We start from the raw sequence: 24,793 nt of genomic DNA on the forward strand, positions 1-24,793 counted from the left end.
GTAAAACTTTTGATACTATCCTCCTGCTTTGCTTTGGGAGAGGAGAGATGCTGGACCACCCCTGAAGGACCCTGGACCCACCCACCACTGATTTGCCATCTAGTGGAAAGATAAATTCCCAGGCAGGTATGCCTCTGCTCTGCACCCCCACCAGCTGCAGGAGAGGAGCAGTAATAATAATAATAATAATAATAATAATAATAATAATAATAATAATAATAATAATTTATACCCCACCCATCTGGCTGGGTTTCCCCAGCCACTCTGGGCAGCTTCCAACAGAATATTAAAATACAGTAATGCATCAAACATTAAAAGCTTCCCTAAACAGGGCTGCCTTCAGATGTCTTCTAAAAGTCTGGTAGTTGTTTTTCTCTTTGACATCTGGTGAGAGGGCGTTCTACAGGTCGGGTGCCACTACTGAGAAGGCCCTCTGCCTTTTTTTCTTTTTTTTTTACTGTAAGTCACTTGGAGACCTTCGAGTGACAAGCGGCAGATAAGTCTAATAAATGAAATGAAAACCAAGAGAAAGGTAAATGTCTAAGCTGTGTTTCACTTTGAGTATTTGGTTTGCGTTTTGCGTAGGTGGGCAGCAAACATACAAGTTATCCAACCATTAAATGCAGAGTGCATTTGCTGACTGGGAATATAAGGGGTGAGTCTATCTTTTAGGTAGGCCTCCTAATTAAGCTAGATGTGTTGTTAATTGCATTATGCAGTTGAGGTTTTTTTTTATATAAATGCCTGGTAGAGCCAGGCCTTGAGCAGCCTTGAAACTATGAGGAGGTTTTTTCTTTTTTCTTTTTTGTCTCCCTGCCATTTTTCTGACAAAAACCACTTTTTTGAAGCTGTTATCTGCATTTCAACGGAAGCCTCCACTGGGACTGCCTCCTGAAATCATCATAATTTAAATTGCTATAGCTATCAGCCAACAAACTGGGCAGTTTGAGAGCTAAGAGTTCCTTGTGTTATCTCAGATACAATTAAAAGGTGAATCAGAGGTAATCAGAGGTTTATTACCTACTTGATTAGTATCTGGTCAAACATTTAGAGGCTCCACCCCTCACCCCAACTCAGGGAATGCCCATTTAAATCATTGTGCAAATATTTGTGCAAATAAACAATCTCCATATGGAAGGCACTTGGACTCGTAAGGGATATTGACAGAAGCCTTGTAAAACAGGGCAGAACTTGTTGTACAGAGATAGAAATAGGCTCAGCTGTGCAAAAGTGCAAATCCAGAGAAACTAATATGTTCAACGGGCAGAACTTAGAAGGTTATCCAAAATCTGTGTTTGTCAAGGTAAAGGAAATGCAGGTGTAGGGGCAAGGCCCAGGGAAGAATTGATGCAACAACCTCCAATTCTACCAGGCAAATCCTTCCTCTCATATGATCCCCCCCCCCATACATGTGCTTGTCTCTGGCTTGGCCACATGTAGAGACACGCACATGTAGAAACCTTTGACCTTTGCTGCTGTGCAAAGATAAGAACAGCATTCATTCAGTGGTAGCTGATGCTCACTAGAACTTATGGAACAGAAGGCAAGAAACCCAGTAATGGGGGAACCAGAGCCCATGTCCGGAAAAGCCAACTAATTCTCATTTCGTCCTCTTCTTCTCAGCAGTGTTCTACAAGGGGCAACACTGAGACTAAGGGGGAGGAAGCTGACAGGCAAGGACACCCCCTGGATTGGTTGTAGGTAGGCCCCAACCCCATAGTCGCCTTTGATTGGACTTAACCGTCCAGGGGTCCTTTACCTTTTTTTTTTTTAGATAAGCGGGACTGGCTGAAGGGAGACTAAGTGTCTTGGGGTAGGGCCCCATTTCGTAGAAACATGGAACTGTAGAGTTGGAAGGCACCTTCAAAGTTATGTAGTCCACCACCACCCCACAATGCAGGAATCTCAACTAAAGGATCCATGACAGGTGGCCATCCAACCTCTGCTCAAAAACCTCCAAGGAAAGAGAGTCAAATGGACTCTCCTTCAAATGCCCTAATGGACTGGCCTCCATGGATAACAGAATGAGGTCTTTATACTGATAAATGTATACTCTGCCCTTGGTTGGCTTCGTTCGGCAGATGTGGCTGACAATGAAGAACCCCAGAGAAGTCTCTTACCTTCAGCGCTTGAGTCGATCTGTCACGGCACAAGAGAGGAGAGCAAAGGTGGGTTCTGCCCACCCACCTCACTGCTTCTCTGCTGTCCTTTCCCTTTTTATAGGGTCAATGAGTCTTATGCAAATCTAGTTTCACCAAACCATCCAGGAAATGTCCACTCTTTAGAAATGGCAGTTGGGCACGGTGGAAGTCAGATAGCACAAGATTAGAGAGCGTGAACACAGAGTGACATGTTTCTCAACCGAATTGCAAAATATAGGTGATCCTTGTCACCCCCCCCCCAAATGTTCTCTTCTTCTTCTTTCCACTACCACCCCCAGCTTCTAATTTCGGTAGCTTGCTTTGGTTCTTTTGCACAACTTGCTATTTTTTATATATTGTTTATGGTAGGCTTTTGCTTCTTAGCTGCCTTGGCAGGACCTGGGACACAAAGCTTCGAATCTCCACTCAGAAGTAAAGTAACAATTGCTAGAGCAGAGAATGACTAATATGTAATGGGGGGAGGCGGGATTCCAAAGAATGCATACCCAGTTCCTATATGGTATGCACTTTGTCAAAGGGAAACTCCCCACCAGAGTAGAAATCATATATCAAACAAATGGAAAGCTCTTTAATCTGAGCAGGCTGAAAGCAAAGATTAAGGTTACCATAACTTCCGTCATAGAGCTTCAGTATGCTGATGACAGCGTAGTGTGTGCACACGCAGAGAATGACCTCCAAACAATTCTAAATATCTTCGCAGAAGCTTACGAAAAGTTTGGCCTATCGCTCAACATCCAAAAAACCAAAGTGCTGCACCAGCAAGTACAAAATAACCCCTCTGCAGCACCACCAATCCAACTCAATGGTGTAACGTTGGACAATGTCAATCACGTCTCCTACCTGGGCAGTTCTCTTTCCACAAGGTCCAACATTGATGCCGAAATCCAGCATCGCCTGAGCTCTGCGAGTGCGGCTTTCTCCCAATTGAAGTGCAGAGTGTTTGAGGACCGGGACATTGGCAGGGAAACCAAAATGCTTATTTACAAAGCTATTGTACTACCAATTTTACTGTATGCTTGTGAAACATGGACCATTTATAAACGCCATCTCCAACTCCTCGAAAGATTCCATCAACGGTGTCTCCGAAATTTTTTACACATCACTTGGGAAGACAGGCGAACTAATACCAGTGTGCTGGAAGAAGCAGAAATCACCAGTGTTGAACCAATGATTCTTCAACATCAACTTTGTTGGACTGGTCATGTTGTGTGGATGTCTGATTATTGTCTTACAAAGCAACTACTCTATTCCGAACTTAAAAATGGAAAGCATCATGCTGGTGGTCAGCAAAAGAGGTTTAAAGACTATCTCAAGGCAAATCTAAAAAAAATGTAGTATAAACACCAACAATTGGGAAACACTGTCCTGTGAGCACTCCAATGGGAGAACAGCCTTTACCAAAGGTGTCATGGGCTTTGAAGAGCCTCAGCTTTGGGATCTGTCCTTCCAGTGAGCCTTCAGGGCTGATTTCCTTCAGAATAGGTTGGATAGGTTGGATCTTCTTACAGTCCATAGGACTCTCAAGAATCTCCTCCAGCACCATAATTCAAAAGCATCAATTCTTTGGTAATCAGCCTTCTTTATAGTCCAGCTCTCACTTCCATACATCACCACTGGGAAAACCATAGCTTTAAGTATGTGGACCTTTGTCGGCAAGGTGATGTCTCTGCTTTTTAAGATGCTGTCTAGGTTTGTCATCGCCTTTCTCCCAAGAAGCAGGCATCTTTTAATTTTGTGACTGCTGTCACCATCTGCAGTGATCATGGAGCCCAAGAAAGCAAAATCTCTCTCTGCCTCCATTTCTTCCTTCTATTTGCCAGGAGGTGATGGGACAAGTGGCCATGATCTTAGGTTTTTTTTTATGTTGAGCTTCAGACCATATTTTGCACTCTCCTCTTTCACCCTCATTAAAGGGTTATTTAATTCCTCCTCACTTTCTGCCATCAAAGCTGTGTCATCTGCATATCTGAGGTTGTTGATATTGTAGGCATCATTGCCCTTTAATGAGGAGCTTTAGGCCTTGTGGTATTATTATTATTATTATTATTATTATTATTATTATTATTATTGTATATTCCAAGTGTTGTCTGATGAGGGCAGAATAGTGTGGTACTATTACTTCCCTTGATCTGGACACTATACTTCTGTTGATGCAGCCTAGAATAGCATTAGCTTTTTTTGCTGCTGCATCACACTGTTGACTCATGTGATGCTTGTGGTCCGCCAAGACCCCTAGATCCTTTTCACATGAAGCCAGGTATCCCCCATCCAATATTTGTGCATCTGGTTCTTCCTGCCTAAGTGAAAAACCTTAAATTTGTCCCTATTGAAATTCATCTTGTTAGCTTGCACCCAGTTCTCCAATCTGTTAAGATCATTTTGAATTCTTATTCTCTCTTCTGTGGCATTAGTTACCCCTCCCAGTTGAGTACCATTCTTTATAACATCTGGAACATCAGAAGTATGCAGCTTGGAAATGTTTACACACCTTTGCTCCTCCCTAGCAACTATTGTCTATTTGGTTGCATTTTAACTTTGTTGAGTAGGTAAGGAACTAATATTCCAAATAAATGATAATATGTGGTTTAGTTTGCAATCAAGAGTCATTGCATTTTTGTTTCATTCATTGTCATAATTTAAGAGGGATTTCTTCAGTTTAGAGTAACATGCCCAATTCCATGGCTCTGTTGCAGCACTGCAGTTTGTACTTTTTCCTCTTTCCTTTCAAAAGGCAATGTGGCACTTTGGGGGAAGGTTGGAGATGACTCAACTTTAAGTGCAATTCATTTAGGATGTGGCCATCATTTCAGGTATTTGCTGTCGTAACAGGAGACTGCAATTGATCACGAGGAAATGAGAGGCGTGCAGTTCGAGATTTGGATGGCTATTAATTCTAAATAATGTGCATCCCACCCCTCCTGGTGCCTGGTTAAGTGGTGGTGCTGAGGAAATAATAAACGCTATTGATTTTTATCCTCCCTGTCCCCAGTCAGCTGACACCACTAAGGTCTGGAGTTCTTCTTTTTTCTTTTCTTTTTTGCCAGCAGTACAGTGGTACCTCAGGTTGCAAACACCTCGGGTTACAAACACTTCGAGTTACAAACTCCGCTAACCCAGAAGTAGTACCTTGGGTCACAAAATTTGCCTCAGGATGAGAATGGAAATTGCGCACCGGTGGCGCAGTGTCAATGGGAGGCCCCATTAGTGAAAGCACGCCTCAGGTTAAGAATGGTTTGGGGTTAAGTATGGACCTCTGGAATGAATTAAGTTCGTAACCCGAGGTACCACTGTTGTCAGTTCTGTGGCAGCACCTTGGCCATGTTCATCTGCTGCCATCTTTGCTTCACTGCAGGTGTGGCTGCAATTGGCTCAGCAAACACTTTGCTGAGTATGGGAGGTGGAGGCAAAATTTGATTTTGTTTTTGTTTCAATGAGAAGCTAGCTAATTTTCACTTCTTGAACCATTACGCAAGCTGAAACACAGCTGTATTTCAAAATTGGCACTTCTCCAAACAGTGCAATGCAGTTCTGCAGTCAACTGATGTGTAGAAAGATTCATATATTAGAATATATATGAATCCAGATATTTGAAGAAACAACGTACAAATAAGCATTACGGGAAACTGCTTGCAAAATGTGTCTATTAGTCAAAACTGCCTGCACATAAGGATAAATTAGCACGAGTATTCTTAAAAGGACAGTTCTCAAGCCATTGTAGAAATGTGGAGAACTGAATTTCAGACTGGGAAAATGAGAAACCAGAATTGACAGATTCATCCACCACTAGTAGAAAGCACCACTTACCTCTGAAGAAAACTGATCTCCACGGACCAACCTGCATGCCCTGAACTTGACAAGTGACCACATAGGCTCTGATGGACCTGCACAGAATGTCATGGTGACCTTTGTAGTGACAAATGTCAACAACACAAGCATCCAAGTAGAAAGTTGGGTCCATGGCCTCATGACACCGCCTGCATGGCCCATCTTTTCTGATGAAGATGCCACAGTACTGGTCCCCTCTGTTTCTCTGTCTCACTGCATCCTGGGACCTCCTCCAATTTCCAGCTGCCTGCAAATGGGATTTATTCCTTGCCTGAGTTCCATCCTTCATAGCGAAGCCATCACTGTTATTCTGATTGGCATTGCCGCAAGGTCAACAGACAGCATTGGCATAAGTGTTGAGAATAATGACCCTGGCATAGCTGCACCAGTCAAAGCAAACTCTCAGATCAAAATCTGTTTTGAGGAAGCTGTGGAGGCCCCTGATGTAAACCTTCAGTTTATTTTCAATAGGAGAGTGGCAGATCCACGAAGATTCTGTTGACATGGAAAGCATGTGGAAGGGACTACCAAGGGTTTTCAGTGAATTCAGTAAAGGATGTGTGTTGATTAGAATAAACTGGTGAACTAGTTATGTCGTATGAAATGCACTTCCAAAAATCATCCGCTTCGTTATGCTCTTCCTTATGAAATTGTGTGGATTTATAAATGCAGCTCCTGTCATTAATACAATAAACTTATCAGGGTTGAACTTTTTTGCCTGCTCTTTGCATAAGGTGAAAGCACTGCATTCAAAGCAGCAGCCCTCTGGTGGACGTTTTTTAAAACCTGACTTTCACATGCTATGTTGCAGTCATCAAACACATGCAAAACATTGCCTTGTAAATCAGGCTGAAATTACCGGTAAGTGTACTGTTTTTACAGGAATCCAGAGGAGCAGGGAAGGTTCTTAGAACACAGCCAAATACTTCTGAAAATTAGGTGAACAGTCAATCTAACTGGGTTGAAAACAGAACTTTATTTAAATTTTTAAAAATAATAGAACAGAATAAAGAGGTTTGATACATATTTTTAAACATCATTATTTATGACTATATCATAAACATCAATGCTTCTAACAAAGATTAACTTACTAGGGACTCAGCTACACAGCTGCAAATAAAACATTTTAAATGTGCTGTAATATACAAATGAGACACTAGATGGTGATAGCGAGCTATGCAAAATTCAATGTATTTTTCAAAACTTTTGTGTGTGTGTTGATTCCAACTAGGCTCCCAGATACTCAGGTTAACCCACTGCTTCTGTTTATTAGGGATGCCAGCTTACTAAAACCATGTTCAAAGATACAAAATGCATTTTAATTGTGACACCATCTCCCACTATCTTTTCCCCTTAATATGAGCAGGGCTGGCATGTGACAAGGGCCAAATGGCAATACTGAGAACTAGACTTTAAAGAATTAATGAAATGGAGAAGGATAGTGGCTCTGAAGTGTCCTCCTCTTAGCAAGGCATTTTGGAAACAGACTGGTAAAGGCTGAATCTGTCTATTATCATTTCTCTAATTTTCCAGTTGCTAGTTCAGTTCTCCACATTTCCAAATCAGTTTGTGATTTTCTTAAAAATCAAAGTCTCGTGGAAGTTCATTGGCCTCTTAGTGCGATTTTTCTCCTAATATACACGTTGGCGTGCAGTTATGCCCAATATGCACATTTTTGAAAAGCAGTTATATTTGCAGTTAGTTTCACAACTTGTTTTTGTTCCAGGTAATAATTTTGTTTGTCTCATTTTGTCAGCATCTGTCTGTCTCAGGAGAAGACAAACTGTTGGAAGGTGGCAGCACCTGCTGTGGCTCTAGAGACCAATGCGAGAGAGACATGTTTCCTTGAAGATGCAGCAGATGAAGGCGTCTGGTTGTGCAGATGCAAGGGCATCATGGTGTTTCTTCTCTCTGTACTCCTCCCAGTGGACATTCCTCCTCTGGTCACTGCTATGGATACCCAACCTCACTGCCTGTCTCCAGGCACTCATCTCATTTTTTACTTTTCCATTTATGTACAATAGTACATAATAGTACGCACCTTTATCTGCCACATACTACAGTGAAACCTCAGTTGTCAAACACAATCCATTCCAGAAGACTGTTCGACTTCTGAAACGTTCAACAACCAAGGCACAATTGCCAGTTGGCAAAATTCATTGAAGAAATTGAGAAACATGCCTCAGAATCCATTTGGCTTTCGAGGCGTGTTCAAAAACGAAAGCATTCACTTCTGGGTTGTCGGTGTTCAGGTTCCGAATTGTTCGGCTTCCAAAGCGTTCGACCACTGAGGTTCCACTGTGCTGACCTTCATTTTACAGTCATACCTCGGGTTACAGATGTTTCAAGTTGCGCGTTTTCGGGTTGCACACCTCGCTGAACCCAGAAGTACCGGAATGGGTTACTTCCAAGTTTCGGCGCTTGAGCATGTGCAGAAGCACCAAATCGCAACCGGCGCATGCGCAGACACAGCGCTGTGGGTTGCGAATGCTGCAGATTGCAAACGTGCCTCCCGCATGGATTACATTCGCAACCTGACCGTCCACTGCTTTTATATATTGTTTTTATTCTTACATTTCAGTTACTTCTGAGTTGATATGATTTTATTATTTTCCGCAGTGATTTAAATACATTTTTATGACATATCATTCTTACTTTTGTTCTGATTCAGGTCCTTTCTTGTTACCACTGCTAACTCACCCAAGGCCGAGGCAGAAATTTGATTCAGTCACATTTAAAGCTGAATTTATCAAATCCACACTTTCTGATACAATATGAGAACCAAAAAACAACTGTCCTTCAAAAGTCACACTTAACCAAATTTGGCAATGCAGTTCACACACACACCAATGTTAATAAAAATGCCTATATTAGGGCAAATTGTGCATAAAAATGAATATATTTGTGAAAATAACATACAAAATGCATTATATTATTGGAAAATGCTTGCAAAAATGTGCACACCAGTCAAAAGTGTATATTAAAATCTGTTTTAGGAGAAATTCACACTAAAATGCTGAAGCAAGCTCAATAGAGCTAAATATAGGGTTTCTAAAAAATAAATAAACATTTGAATGGTTTAAAATGGGGGTGCTCCTTTGTAGACAAAAGTGTCACACAGAAAAACATGATCTTTGTGACCCATGTGTGCAATAACATACTGTGTATATACAGCTTTAGTCTTTAAGGTACCACAAAACTGTTTCCCCACACTGCCACGGATAACAATTTTATATCTGATGTTCATTGCTTCACTATTTTTCAGTTGATAATATTACAGTGTTCATCACAAACAATGCAATTAATTATTAATGTAACTAATGGGTCACTGAAGAGTCAGCCTTGTTATTGTCCGCTCGGGATTGCGTCTACACAATATAATTCGACAAAATCCATTTATTTATTTATTTTTGTTGTTTTCCAAAGGAGAAACTATGGTGTAATTGCCTACATCTCTGCTCAGAAATAAGTTGAAAATAAGCAGATCTGCAGTCCTTGTGTATTAAGAAAGACCAGCCACCCATAGAGAAATATGCTCCTTTTAGAAGTCCCTGGCCTTCCAGGCATGTAGGACCTCAGCAACGTTTGTTTCCACCTTTCCGCTGGGCATCTTCAGTTCATCAGAGCTGTCATCATTGAAGTTTCCACATGGGGCACACAGCTTCCCTGCGAGGGACTTCCTGACTTTCACTCTCACCTCTCCACTGGGATGAAGGAGAACCTGCACTTGAGAGGCCTGGTCAATCTGCATCCCATCGTGAACTTTGCTCACAGACACCTCTTTAGAGACCTTGTATGGCAGGCTTACTGGACGTCCATTTACCTGGAACACGTAAAGATTAGGGCATGAGATCTTGTTTTGATGAAGGCCAAGAAGCCAACAAGAACCTCAGAATTCACACCAGTTAATACAGGCAAAAGCCAATTAACATGTAGAAAACATCATAGGCTAACTTTAAGCATCTAAAGTCAAGAAAACATTGGAACCAACTCTAAGCTACATCTACTAAATAACACCAAGTCAACTTCACCATTCACATTTTAGTAACTCCCTAGGTATTCACAGCCAGAGTTAAATAATGGTAAAGGGCTCCATGATCACTACAGATGGTGACAGCAGTCATGAAATTAAAAGACGCCTGCTTCTTGGGAGGAAAGCAATGACAAACCTAGACAGCATCTTAAAAAGCAGAGACATCACCTTGCCAACAAAGGTCCGTATAGTTAAACCTATGGTTTTCCCAGTAGTGATGTATGGAAGTGAGAGCTGGACCATCAAGAAGGCTGATAGCCGAAGAATTGATGCTTTTGAATTATGGTGCTGGAGGAGACTCTTGAGAGTCCCATGAACTGCAAGAAGATCATACGCATCCATTCTGAAGGAAATTAGCCCTGAGTGCGCACTGGAAGGACAGATCCTGAAGCTGAGGCTCCAATACTTTGGCCACCTCATGAGAAGTGAAGACTCCCTGGAAAAGACCCTGATGTTGGGAAAGATGGAGGGCACAAGGAGAAGGGGACGACAGAGGACGAGATGGTTGGACAGTGTTCTCGAAGCTACGAACATGAGTTTGACCAAACTGCGGGAGGCAGTGGAAGACAGGAGTGCCTGGCGTGCTCTGGTCCATGGGGTCACGAAGAGTCGGACACGACTAAATGACTAAACAACAAAAGGATAGATTGCCCCAACTCTTTGACTGGCAGGAGTGCAGGTATTCTTATAGTGAATGAGAGCACAGAACTGGGGACAAGTAGGTATTCTGCAGTCATCCATGAATCTTGATTAAAAGAGCGCAAAGGTATATGTGGAAAAGCCGAATTTCATCCACCGTTGAAGAACATAGGGATCAGCGGAGAAATCATCATAACCCTATGGCCTTTCAGATGCTGGCCTTCAACTTCCATCAGCCCAAGCCAGCATGGCCAATGAATCATGAGAGCTGCATTATAACAACATCTGGAAGCTATCTCTGCTTTAGCCTTCCACTGTTGAATGAGATGGAAGATTTCTTGAGAAATACTCCCTTTTGGTTGAATTAGGCCCTGTGCCTTAACAGCTGCTAAGTGGGCAAAAATTGATGAAAAATGTAATTCTCCATCAAGGAGGTGCAGTGATGGAAAACCTCTGGCTATCCAAAAATGATGGTTTCCTGTCATAAACCATGAGATTGCCCCCATTACTCTTCAGCATCATATTATTAAAAATGAGCAGGCACTGGGCAATTTCATTTTTCGCGTTGGCAGGGGACTCTGTCTTGTGAGTGCCTCTAAAAACAGTCTTGGAAAGATCAGAGGAAAACTATTTAAGAGAACCTACCTTAATCTTCCAGCTAGTCGGACTGTGCAACTTTTAATTATTTCCATGGATTAATTACCGTATACTTCCCCAACCAAGCAAATGCCAATTAGTATATAAAAAGGGGTTGTGTAATAGTCCAGAGAATCTCTTTTATGATGGGAAGCAGCCAATCCACTTGGCAACATAGGAAGGTGACTTAGACCAAGTCAGGCCATTGGGTACATCTAGTTCATTATTGTCCACAATGACTAGCAGAAGCTCTCCAGGGTTTCAGGCAGGGAATATTCCCAGTTCGGACTGGACCTGGGACATTTTGCAACCAAGGCAAATGCTCTCCCACTGTCAGGGATTGTACTGAAGAGGAGGGGGAATGGTGGAGCTCTCCCCCCCCCCCATCTCCTGTAGCTTCCAGGGAAGAGGAAGGCAGTCTTGAATTACAGCAGGGCTTTGAGGAAGATAGCAGCTCAGAGACAGGCAAACAGCAGAGTTACGTTGTGTTAGGAGAAGGAGGGATGGAGGCAGAGAAACTAGCTGACACGTCACTGGACAGCATACCCAAAGCCCACTTCTCCCAAAATGCAGCTTTTGTTAAGAGCGCTAGAACAAAGAGCACATAGACAATTGTCCACAGACAGACGTCGTAGAAGCAGGTGTTGTGGCTAGAGATGGAAGAGGGAGGAGCTCAGTGCGAACAGCTCCATTATGACCAAAATTCTTTGTCTTTTATCGTGATGACTGAATAAATCATACGTAAGAACTTTCTTGTTTCCTCCCTGCCTCTTGGTGTCATCGGGGGGAAGGAGAGGATTCCTCAAGCCTCACAGCCACTGAGCTATGGTTCTGCACCTTATTGTGAAGGAAGCCTCAAGTAGGATTATTGTAAACAAGGACTACTTTGAATAATCTATGGCTATTTCAGGGGTTGTGGTTTCAGAGTTATCCCACATCACCATTGGCTCAGGTCACTTTGAAAATACCGTGAATTTGCTGTAAGTTCTAAACTCCCCAATATAGTCAAACTATTGTGGATATGTCCCAGGGGTGGGGACCCTGTGAACATCCCATCAACCCCAACTAACAAAGCCAATGGTCAGGGATGATGCAAGTTGTCATCCAGTAACAGCTGGAGGGCCACAGATCTGCCATCCCTGATGTATACTTTCAGACTTCACAAACAATCAAAGTTGAACAACTGACCTTTAAAAACTAAGACATTTAGGGGGGTCCAAGTTATTTGGGGGCTTCTTCCTCTCTGTTCATTTACAAGCCCTGGGACACAGGTGGTGCTGTGGGTTAAACCACAGAGTCTAGGACTTGCTGATCAGAAGGTCGGTGGTTCAAATCCCCGCAACGAGGTGAGCTCCCGTTGCTCTGTCCCTGCTCCTGCCAACCTAGCAGTTCAAAAGCACGTCAAAGTGCAAGTAGATAAATAGGTACCACTCCGGCGGGAAGGTAAACGGCGTTTCTGTGCATTGCTCTGGTTTGCCAGAAGCGGCTTAGTCATGCTGGCCACATGACCTGGAAGCTGTACGCCGGCTCCCTCGGCCAATAAAGCGAGATGAGTGCTGCAACCCCAGAGTCGTCTGCGACTGGACCTAATGGTCAGGGGTCCCTTTACCTTTTATGATAAGCCCACACATCACGTAAGCAAATAATAAGCTGCAGTGACTAGTGATGAACACATAGACAAGTCATAAGAAGAAATATATATTATTAGGAACTAGATATATTTTTCCCCATGGCATACGCCATCCTGAACTCTACTTACCCATGTCCTGTTGTTCTTTTTGACAGTGATGGATGCGTCAGGGAAGAAAACATAGACTGCCCTCCCAGCTACCAAGCCATCCTCATTGTCCTTTCCAATGCTCACGGACACCCTGAACCAGAAGGGGGCACTTTCGTCACAAACAGAGGTCAAGTCATAAACTCCATCGCAGAAGTACTTCCCTGAGGCACCATCAAATGAACTGAGCTGGGCTCCAGGGGTGAGTCTGCACTCGCCCTCCAGACGTTCCATGCTCTCACAGGCACGACGACCATCCTTAAGTGCGCAGGTGTCTATTTGGCAGCTGCTATTAACGCAGGTAAGTTTGCCCAAGTCACCGCAGGTGCATTTCTCCATGCAATTGTTTGAGAAGGTGCTCTCTCCAGCCTGTTGGGAAATTCCCAGTTAAAGAAATAAAGTTAGGGGAGTTGGAAAATAATGCAAACATTCCAACAGCAATTTTTTTTAATTTAATGGTGTTAGCTTATTTAGAATGTTCACGTGCTGATTCCCCATGTAAAAGATGCACAAGTTTATTTCTGACCTAAGGAAAACTAACCCAGTGTACGTTACCCCTATTCCAAACTCCAATCAGTAGCAAGGCTACTGCTGGCTGAGCTGGCCTGGGATTGACAGAGAGAAAACAAGACTTTGAAGCAGAGTTTCATTTACACCACCCTTTTTGTCAACGTAAGTTGCACAGGGTTACACTAGTCATGTGACTGACCAGGTGGCGCTGGGAAGTTTTATCTCAAGCAGCAAAATGTCCTAGCCAGTCCTGGGCTTAGCCGAGGCTCAGCTGGAGATCTGCCTATTCCGAATTCACTCATCCAAATGGATCCTGGGTTTAGAGTAGATTGTGTCTTGAAGAGGGTTTTCAGCATTGGATCCACAGCTACCTCCTTCAGAGCAGTAACAACTACTTCATCTTATAAAACTGTGTTTTATTTATTTAAGAATGTAAAATCACTACTAGATTAAAGGACTATCTAGTCCAGCATTCTGTTCTCACAGTGGCCAACCAAATGCCCATAGGAAGGCCATAAGCATGACATGAGCGCAGTCATATTGTCCCTTCCATTAGAGGTATGTGTGTTATTTGTAAAATCATATCCTTCATTATTGATCAATCTGTTTTGGTTTCTCTCCATTTCCCAATCAGTTCTCCACACTTCCACATCACTTTGTGAAAATTTCTCCTTATAAATTTTTATCGCAGTTTTGCCTAATATATGCAACTTTGCAAAGCATGCATCTTGCATGTTGTTTTTACAAATATGTGCATTTCTATACACGCATTACTTGGCTGGAGAACTACATTGCAAAATTCAGCGAAGTGCGAATTTCAAAAGATGGCAATGTTTCAGTTCTCGCATTGTCTTGGAAAGTAGGTTCACCTTTATATGCAAACTGAATCAAATTTCTCTCTCATCCTTATAAACTACTTGCCCTGGCCCTCTATATGGGAACCCCAATAACTGGGATACAAAGACTTACTTTGAGGTAGAGACCATCATGCACGCAGCCACATTTGTCTGTAGGCACACATGTATCCCCATCAAACAAGTAGCCATCATCACATTGACAGCCTTCAAAGCATTTTCTGGTGCACTGAAGTGGAGTGGACAAGCTGGCACAGCTGAAATCACAAACTGGTTTTGTGCATGTCTCATAGTGACTATTGGCTGGGCAGGTGAGGGCTACAGAGAGAGAGAGAGCAGAAAAAGTGATGTTTGACAAACATGGAATAGGGAGGCTTTCCAAAATGAAAACAATTATTTTCAACCATTTTGCTTCATCAGTATTATGGCACAGAAGCTTCTGACATGATAGCTTCTTTTGAATTATGGTGCTGGAGGAGACTCTTGAAAGTCCCATGGACTGCAAGAAGAACAAACCTATCCATTCTTAAGGAAATCAGCCCTGAGTGCTCACTGGAAGGACAGATCGTGAAGCTGAGGCTCCAATACTTTGGCCACCTCATGAGAAGAGAAGACTCCCTGGAAAAGACCCTGATGTTGAGAAAGATGGAGGGCACAAGGAGAAGGGGACGACAGAGGATGAGATGGTTGGATAGTGTTCTCGAAGCTACCATCATGAGTTTGACCAAACTGCAGGAGGCAGTGGAAGACAGAAGTGCCTGGCGTGCTCTGGTCCAGGGGGTCACGAATAGTCGGACATGACTGAACGACTAAACAACAACAACATGTTGGATTGAGATATCCCATGCCGGGCAGAGTGGCAATGTGCATTACTTAACAATGTAAACCAGACCTGATGCATTTATAGGCCCTCTCACAAGGAACTCAGAGTCAAGAAAGTTTGCAAAATAAGGCAGCGGGTTGAAAAACAGGAACCCCGTAGAAAGATAAGAGGGAGAAAAAGGTTGGGGGGGAAAGGTGAGAGAACAAGTGATTGCATAGCACTGAAACTTACATAACTCAACCAATAGCTCAGATTACTCTGGGTTTGGGAGAGACTCACTACCGAAAAGGAAGAGATGAAGAAACCTTTTCATCCAACTTACGACAGAAGGACTTTGTTCTCCAGGCTCCAATCTTGACTCCAGCAGACTGGCACGCAGCTGCATAGGCTTGAAGGTTTCGGCAGAGATACTCCTGCTCCCCTTTGGCCGCAGTCAAGTCATACAGGCATTGCTCAAGGTAATCTGAGGGGCTTACTAATGAGGAGCAGTCTTTGAATGGTCCTGTCTCCGATGTGATCATTCCACAGGAGTCATCATTCTCATACGGTGCTGTCTGGACTGTATCAAAAGTGGGGCATTCCTCACCACAGCCATTGGAGCAGATGGCACCATCCAGAGGGACCTGCCAGGAGGCCCCAAACTCATCCACCGTTTGTGCGGATTCCCCACTAGGCAGCATGAAATCATCCCTCTCGTCGCCATTGAAATTGCCACCCAGACCACACATGTGTCCCTGGTAGGTGCTGGGGACAGTCACACGGACATAGGAAGAGGTATCATAAAGGACTGTGAGGCCAAAGGACGCCTGAAGAATTATATTGATCCCCTCCTGAGTGATCCAGAGTTTCCTCTCATCTCTATTCACTGGCAAAGTGCAGAATTCTTCATCCACCTGCATCAACAAAGAAGAAAGAAGCAAATTCATGGGGGTCAGCTCTGAGCACACGCAAATTCTCAAGAACACACAAATACAAAAGACACACACATATCCTTTTGCACATGCTGTTTCTCATTCCAGTGCTCTAAAGAAATGTCATCTTTTTTCTTTTAAAAAAAAAAGAATTTAATTACTATAACAAATGGTTTTCCTGTGATTTTATGACTGCAAGCTGCCCTGGACTCTCTTTGCATCTCATCTGTCCTCCCAGTTGAACGACGTGGCCCAGGGAGAGAGAGGAAAATAGTGGAAGTAAACAGCTGGCTTCGCAAATGGTGTAAACAGGAACGGTTTGGATTCTTAGATCACGGACTGCAGTTTCTTGAGGATGGACTTCTAGCAAGCGATGGGCTGCACCTCACAACGGTTGGGAGGAATGTTTTTGCCAAAAAACTAAGAAACCTCATCAGGAGGGCTTTAAACTGACTAATGTGGGGGAGGGAGACAGTGCTCCTGAAGGTAGGAGTCTATTAATTGATGAAGATGATCATCCAAATGTCATAGACCAAATGGAGCAAACAGCAAGCAGACCTAGTGGTGGGAGGAAAAAATCCTTAAATAAGAGACACGGGGGAATGACTAATGGACTTCAATGTCTGTACACTAATGCACAAAGCATGGGAAATAAACAAGATGAGCTTGAGCTCTTGGTACAGCAAACTAAATATGACATAATAGGCATCACTGAAACCTGGTGGGATAAGTCCCACGATTGGAATGTAAAAATGGAGGGATACAATCTATTTCAGAGAAACAGACCAGACAAGAAAGGAGGAGGAGTGGCGTTATATGTCAGGGATGTGTATACCTGTGAAGAGATCCAAGATTTAGAACCTCAAAGCCAAAGTGAGAGCATTTGGGTCAAAATTAAGGGAGAGAAGAATGATAGTGACCTCATTGTGGGAGTTTACTATAGATCCCCAAGCCAAACGGAGGACATAGATGATGCCTTCCTGGAACAGATGGCCAAGCATGCAAAAGGAAGGGAGATAGTAGTAATGGGGGACTTCAATTACCCAGATATTTGTTGGATGTCAAACTCAGCCAAGAGCATAAGGTCAAACAGATTCCTCACTGGCCTTGCAGACAACTTCATTGTCCAGAAAGTGGGAGAAGCAACAAGAGGAACAGCCATTTTAGATCTGGTCCTAACCAATGTCGATGACCTGGTTAATGGGGTAGAAGTGGAAGGATCATTAGGTGCAAGTGATCATGCTCTTCTGAAGTTTACTATACAACGGAAAGGAGCAGCCAAGCATACTAGGACTCAATTTCTTGACTTTAAGAAAGCCGACTTCATAAAACTTAGGGAAGTGCTGGGTGAGATCCCATGGACAGTAATACTAAAAGGAAAGGGAGTTCATGATGGCTGGGAGTTTGTTAAGAGGGAGATAGTAAAAGCACAACTTCAGGCAATACCAATGAGACGGAAACATGGAAGGTGCCTAAAGAAGCCAGGGTGGCTATCTAAAGAACTTTTAACTGAGTTAAGATTAAAAAAGGATGTGTACAAAAAATGGAAAAGGGGGGGAACCACCAAAGAGGAATTCAAACAAATAGCCAGCACGTGTAGACACAAAGTCAGAAAAGCTAAAGCACAGAATGAACTCAGGCTTGCTAGAGAGGTTAAAAGCAACAAAAAAGGCTTCTATGGGTATGTTCGTAGCAAAAGGAAGAACAAAGAAACAGTGGGGTCACTCAGAGGAGAAGATGGTGAAATGCAAACAGGGGACACAGAAAGGGCTGAACTCCTCAATGCCTTCTTTGCCTCAGTCTTCTCCGATAAAGAAAACAATGCCCGACCTGAAGAATTTGGAGGAAATGATTCAGCAGAGGAAACACAGCCCAGAATAACTAAGGAGATAGTACAAGAATACTTGGCTAGTTTAGATGTATTCAAGTCTCCAGGGCCAGATGAACTGCATCCAAGAGTATTAAAAGAACTGGCAGATGTGATCTCAGAACCACTGGCAGTCATCTTTGAGAATTCCTGGAGAACAGGCGAAGTCCCGGCAGACTGGAGGAGGGCAAATGTTGTCCCTATTTTCAAAAAGGGGAAAAGAGAGGACCCAAATAATTACCGCCCAGTCAGTCTAACATCAATACCAGGGAAGATTCTGGAGCAGATCATTAAGCAAACAATCTGTGAGCACCTAGAAAGGAATGCTGTGATCACCAATAGTCAGCATGGATTTCTGAAAAATAAGTCATGTCAGACTAACCTGATCTCATTTTTTGACAGAATTACAAGCCTGGTAGATGAAGGGAACGCAGTGGATGTAGCCTACCTTGATTTCAGCAAGGCATTTGACAAGGTGCCCCATGATCTTCTTGTAAAGAAGCTGGTAAAATGCGGTCTTGACTATGCTACCACTCAGTGGATTTGTAACTGGCTGACTGACCGGACCCAAAGGGTGCTCATCAATGGTTCCTCTTCATCCTGGAGAAGAGTGACTAGTGGGGTGCCACAGGGTTCTGTCTTGGGCCCGGTCTTATTCAACATCTTTATCAACGACTTGGATGATGGACTCAAGGGCATCCTGATCAAATTTGCAGATGACACCAAACTGGGAGGGGTGGCTAACACCCCAGAAGACAGGATCACACTTCAAAACGACCTTGACAGATTAGAGAACTGGGCCAAAACAAACAAGATGAATTTTAACAGGGAGAAATGTAAAGTATTGCACTTGGGCAAAAAAAATGAGAGGCACAAATACAAGATGGGTGACACCTGGCTTGAGAGCAGTACATGTGAAAAGGATCTAGGAGTCTTGGTTGACCACAAACTTAACATGAGCCAACAGTGTGACGCGGCAGCTAAAAAAGCCAATGCAATTCTGGGCTGCATCAATAGGAGTATAGCATCTAGATCAAGGGAAGTTATAGTGCCACTGTATTCTGCTCTGGTCAGACCTCACCTGGAGTACTGTGTCCAGTTCTGGGCACCACAGTTCAAGAAGGACACTGACAAACTAGAACGTGTACAGAGGAGGGCAACCAAAATGGTCAAAGGCCTGGAAACAATGCCTTATGAGGATCGGCTAAGGGAGCTGGGCATGTTTAGCCTGGAGAAGAGGAGGTTAAGGGGTGATATGATAGCCATGTTCAAATATATAAAAGGATGTCACATAGAGGAGGGAGAAAGGTTGTTTTCTGCTGCTCCAGAGAAGCGGACACGGAGCAATGGATCCAAACTACAAGAAAGAAGATTCCACCTAAACATTAGGAAGAACTTCCTGACAGTAAGAGCTGTTCGACAGTGGAATTTGCTGCCAAGGAGTGTGGTGGAGTCTCCTTCTTTGGAGGTCTTTAAGCAGAGGCTTGACAACCATATGTCAGGAGTGCTCTGATGGTGTTTCCTGCTTGGCAGGGGGTTGGACTCGATGACCCTTGTGGTCTCTTCCAACTCTATGATTCTATGATTCTATTCTATGCATAAGAAGGGCATGTTATTCATTTGAAATCATAGGTAAAGGTAAAGGACCCTTGGACAGTTGAGTGCAGTCAAAGGTGACTATGGGGTTGCGGCGCTCATCTCGCTTTTAGGCCGAGGAAGCTGGCGTTTGTCCACAGACAGCTTTCCGGGTCATGTGGCCAGCATGACTAAACTGCTTCTGGCACAACAGGACACCGTGACGGAAGCACATGGAAATGCTGTTCACCTTCCTGCCAGAGCGGTGCCTATTTATCTACTTGCACTGGTGTGCTTTCGATCTGCTAGGTTGGCAGGAGCTGGGACAGAGCAATGGGAGCTCACACCATCATGGGGATTCAAACCACCGACCTTCCAATCAGCAAGCCAAGAGGCTCAGTGGTTTAGACCTCAGCACCATCCAAGTCCCTTTTATTTCAAATAGTAATAATAATATGATATGAGTGGTCCATACATACCATAGCTATCCATTTCCTTCCCCTTTCAAGGACAATAGTGTGCTGATGAACAGAGACCACAACCTTCCTTATCTGAGCAAGGTGTCCATTTCCAAGCTTCTCGTTCTCCACCAAAATGGAGAAATTCTGTAGCCGAGGGTCTGTACTGCAGACTTTGGCTAAGGTGTAAGTGCAGGAGCCATGGAAGCGAAAGCTTTGTCCATCAAAGGGAATATAAAGGGGGTCACCAAGAGCTATAGCTGTACCATATCCCGCAGGGTGGCAGCCTTGGATGCCGTTCTCCACCCTGCACTCCTCATGCGCTCCACAGGAGAACGGCTGGCACTTGGTGGCTCCATTGTCCAGGCAGCGGCACTTCTCCTGGCAGGAGCTACTGGGATAAAACTCCTCTCCCTTTTTGTAGTATCTGCCCTGGTGCACACAGCCACACTCTGCAAGACGCACACACTGATCCCCACTGAGCACGAATCCAGGATCACAAAAGCATCCTTCAGTACATGGCGCATCGCATGGTCCACCACGCTTTATGGTGGAGGAACGGTTCTGGCATGTGCTGGGACAACCGCTTCCACAGAGCTCATAGTGGGAATTGGGTTGACAGGGAAGTCCTGGAAGTAAAGAATAAAGACAATTATACCAGCCTTTGGAATATAACTAAGACTCAGCAAAAGCACCACCAAAGTGTTATTATGTGAAGACTTTTGGGCACCATGTGGCTCCAAATGTCCTCTTAACACACACACCACAAAAAAATACCTGTGGTTTGCTTATTCTAGTGCTTATTCTGTTGCATCTGAGTCAGGAGGGGCTGTGACTGTTATGAACTGGTGCCTAGATTCAGTGGTGGGACAAAAAACAAGTATCTCTGGGTGGGGCCCCTCAGGAAGGTGGTAACAATTAGTTCCCAAAGTGGGAGTATTTGAAGGTGCTGGCTTCTTGCCAGCATTCCCCAACCCCTATAAATCTTCGAGCTAACCTTCCGGCTAAGGGAGAGAACATACCATGTTTTCAACTTGCTGTTTGATGTTCTGTGGCTGGTGCCAGAGAAGAAGTCAATAAAGCTTGGCAACCTGTTCAGTGCCTGTGTGTGATTGATTAGTAGCTTGGAGGGAGGGTTTGGGAAAGTGACCCCCTCCTTGACACTCATTTCTGGAGATGAGTGAAAATGAAGCACCCCTATGTATTTGGGAGAATGGTAACTGCTAATTTAACAATGCAATGCCTTCTTTGTGTTCACGCAGCAGTTCAAGAAATCTTTCATTTTTTAAAAAAACATACGACCATTCAATTTGGCGTTGGAGAATAATTTGCACAAATTGGGCATCTAGGGATGTGCAGAACTAAATCAATGTGCTAGTGCAATACCTGCTAGGACAATGGGACTTTTCTCCATTCTCCTCCCCCTGCATGCCACCACACTCCCCCCAAATCTTTTCTAGGGAGTTGGGAGAACCCTGGGGCAAAGAAGGGAGATCATTCCATCAGGCTGACAGGATGGTCTCCTTAATGCTATGTGAAATACAGTGGTATCTCGGGTTACAGACGCTTCAGGTTACAGATGCTTCAGGTTACAGACTCCACTAACCCAGAAATAGTACCTCAGGTTAAGAACTTTGCCTCAGGATGAGAACAGAAATCGTGCTCCGGCGACACGGAAGCAGGAGGAGGCCCCATTAGCTAAAGTGGTGCTTCAAGTTAAGAACAGTTTCAGTTTAAGAACTGACCTCCGGAACAAATTAAGTTCTTAACCCGAGGTACCACTGTACAGCCACAGGTCTGTGAGGCACTACAGGAAAAAACCAAAGCACAGTCATTCCACCTAGTATTCCTTTAGAGTTGTAACTCTCTAAACAATCCTTGATACAATGTTGTCTTTTACACAGTACCCTGAAATCATTATCAAATGATTCATGGGTTTGTTTTTTTCCAAATTCTAAGACTGCATTGCGGCCATCAACACCCAATATTTAATTGAACTCAGATCCAGATTCAGAACGTAATACAGTACTTACTGCAGAAAGAGTCTGATCTCCATTTCCCAACCTCAATGTTCAAAGATTGGCAGGCTGTCACGTAGGCACTGATGGCACTGCAGAGAGTGTCGTGATGACCCTTGTATTGGCAGGTGTCGAAAACGCAATCATCGAAGTAAGGTGTTGGGTCAATGGTCTCATGGCACTGCCTGAACGGCCCATCCCTTCTCTTGAGGATCCCACAGAACTGGTCCCCCTTGTAGGTCTCCTTCTCTGCCTCACTGCATACTGGGCAGTCAATGCATTCTGCAGAGCATCCTGGGACCTCCTTCAACTTCCAGCTGTCTGCAAACTGGATTTCATCTGTTGTCTGAGCTCCATCCTTCATAGCAAAGTCATCACTGGGGTCCTGGTTGGCATTGCCACACAGTCCACACACAGCATTGGCGTAAGTGCTAGGAATAATGACCCTGGCATAACTGTACCAGTCAAAGCTGACTCTCAGATCAAACTCTGTTTTGATGAAGCCATGGACTCCACTGATGTAGACCTTCAGTTTATTTTCATAGGAGAAAGGCAGGTCCACAAAGACTCCATTCACCTGGAAAATATATGGAAGTGTCTGTCACACTGAGAGTTAAGCAAATTCGGGGGGGGGGGGCGAACTTGGACATGTTTTCACTAGTGAGAGGCACAATCTGCGCTGTATGCCAGGGGTGGAGAGCATGGGGCCTCAGCCAGCATTGCCAGTGGTTAGGAATGATGGGGTATGCAGTTCAGCAACACTTGGCAGGCCACTTATTTTCCACCCTTGCTATATCCATGGGTTTTATTCACTTTTGCTAACCCTAGAATGAGAAGGAAATGACTTGCCCCCACATGACATCATCAGAACCCTGAGGCTAAGAAAGAAAACTGCTTCTACTATTGAATGTTCAAACAGGAATTTGTCATTTAGAGATACAGTGGTACCTCGGGTTAAGAACTTAATTCATTCTGGAGGTCCATTTTTAACCTGAGGTACCACTTTAGCTAATGGGGCCTCCCGCTGCCACCGCACGATTTCTGTTCTCATCCTGAGGTAAAGTTCTTAACCCGAGGTACTATTTCTGGGTTTGCAGAGTCTGTAACCTGAAGCGTCTATGACCTGAAGCGTCTGTAACCCGAGGTACCACTGTAAACCCTCTGTGTTCTGTTGCACTGTGCTGGTTCCAGGCTCTACAGACTCTTAGGCAAAATGGCCTCCTCATACCCCTCTCCCTCAGTGTGTCCTCCTTCAATGAGTCTTTGACCTGATCTCCATTGTTGCCAACTGCTGCTCCTCTCCCTTGCTTGTCTGATGGAGAGTCAGTGAGCAAGCAGGCAGTGGTGTCTACTGCTCCTCTTAATCATCACCACTATTGTCTCGGCCAGATACACAGTGAGATGCGTGTACAAGCAGGTAGCCATGGTGAAGAGGTGGAGCAGGTCCAGGAGGCTGCTGTCAGCGGACCCAGGCTGGGTTGTGGGTCATCAGCAGACTCCAGGCCCTTGTTGCTGGTATCACTTTGCCACTGACTTTTAGAAAGCTTGAACTGCCCCAACCCAAGATTATCTACTGCTCTTCTCTAGTACCTCTCGGCTCTTGGAAAAACCGTCCCACTTAAGACAGATTTACAGGGCGAAATTTGTCATATGACAAGTTCAAGAAGCCATGGAATGGCCTTGCCTATTAAGAACATGCACCGAAAACAGATTTTATGTATAATGCCTTTTCAGCTTGTGAAAGTAGCATGCATGCTTGAGGCAGAAAGCTGATATGTCTCTCACATTATAATCACCTGTCAGGGGTTCAGGAGCAGAGGCACAGGGAAGGGAGGAAATGGAGAGCGAGGGGGAGGAGTCCGAAGGAAATGTCAGTGATGACAGCGGTCCGAGGTCTCTGAGTCTTTCCAGTGAATCGGATGATTCACAGAAAGGGGCTCCCATGGTCAGGGGAAGGGGGGTGCCCAGGGGGACACCCCAGGAAGAAGGGGCCAGAGGGGACTCAGAGAGCAGCAGTTGGAAATCCGGACCAGCGTCCACACCAGAGTGCAGTAGGGGGGAGGAGTCCCAGGCATCGGGATCAGGCGGCGCGCTGCCAGCGGGAGAACATGAGGGAGGATTGACCACGCCTCCGTCGGGGAGCGAGGAAACGGTCAAGAGGAAGGTTGAAGGCTACGCGTGCGCGCCAAGTTCAAATGTACAGGAGGGCGGCACAGTTGGCAGCCCTGATAGGGAGCCAGGTCCTAAAGCCCGCCGAAGAGAGAGGGAGGAGTCAGGGGGGTCAACGTCTGCGTCGGAAGAGTCCAGGAAGGAAGGAACCCCGGGGGGTAGCAGGACCCAGAGGAGAAAGGAGAGACGGAAGAGGTGGAGTAAGGCTAGAGTCTTAAACTGGTGTACAGGGGGCGGAGATTCAGATGGAGCTTCGCCGGTCTAAACCCTAGACGTAGAGCTGGGGCGCTGCGGCTTGGAAATGGAAATTGTACTTCAATAAAGACTTTTGTACATTACCACCGGCTAGCGTTGGTCCTCTGTGAGCTGGGACCAGGAGCCAGCTCTGACAGTAAGCTCCATCTCCACAAAAAATTTTGCACCAAGAACCTCGTAGCGTGAGGGACGCAGCGAGGGAAGAGGAGTGGTGCTTCGCGAGCTCACAAGAGTCAGGCAAGATGACGACAGAACAGCATCTAATAGAACTGCAAAATGCA

At 44.5% G+C, this 24,793-nt stretch overlaps 1 protein-coding gene across 1 annotated transcript in view; it reads right to left on the reverse strand.

The window, feature by feature from the left end:
* Positions 1–9,200: 9,200 nt before the first annotated feature.
* The window catches only part of LOC310683544 (IgGFc-binding protein-like), a 61,279-nt gene continuing 45,686 nt past the window's right edge, over positions 9,201–24,793 (reverse strand). Inside the window, exons 14-19 of the mRNA XM_083453476.1 lie at positions 22,104–22,665; positions 20,092–20,699; positions 15,582–16,152; positions 14,552–14,754; positions 13,055–13,441; positions 9,201–9,810 (exon numbers count right to left, since the gene is read on the reverse strand). Coding sequence (XP_083309602.1) covers positions 9,529–9,810; positions 13,055–13,441; positions 14,552–14,754; positions 15,582–16,152; positions 20,092–20,699; positions 22,104–22,665 — 2,613 coding nt within the window. The 3' untranslated portion in view covers positions 9,201–9,528. The remainder of the gene's footprint in view (positions 9,811–13,054; positions 13,442–14,551; positions 14,755–15,581; positions 16,153–20,091; positions 20,700–22,103; positions 22,666–24,793) is intronic.

The sequence above is a fragment of the Podarcis tiliguerta genome, assembly GCF_965153285.1.
Source record: "Podarcis tiliguerta genome assembly, chromosome: 8".
Lineage (NCBI taxonomy): Eukaryota > Metazoa > Chordata > Lepidosauria > Squamata > Lacertidae > Podarcis > Podarcis tiliguerta.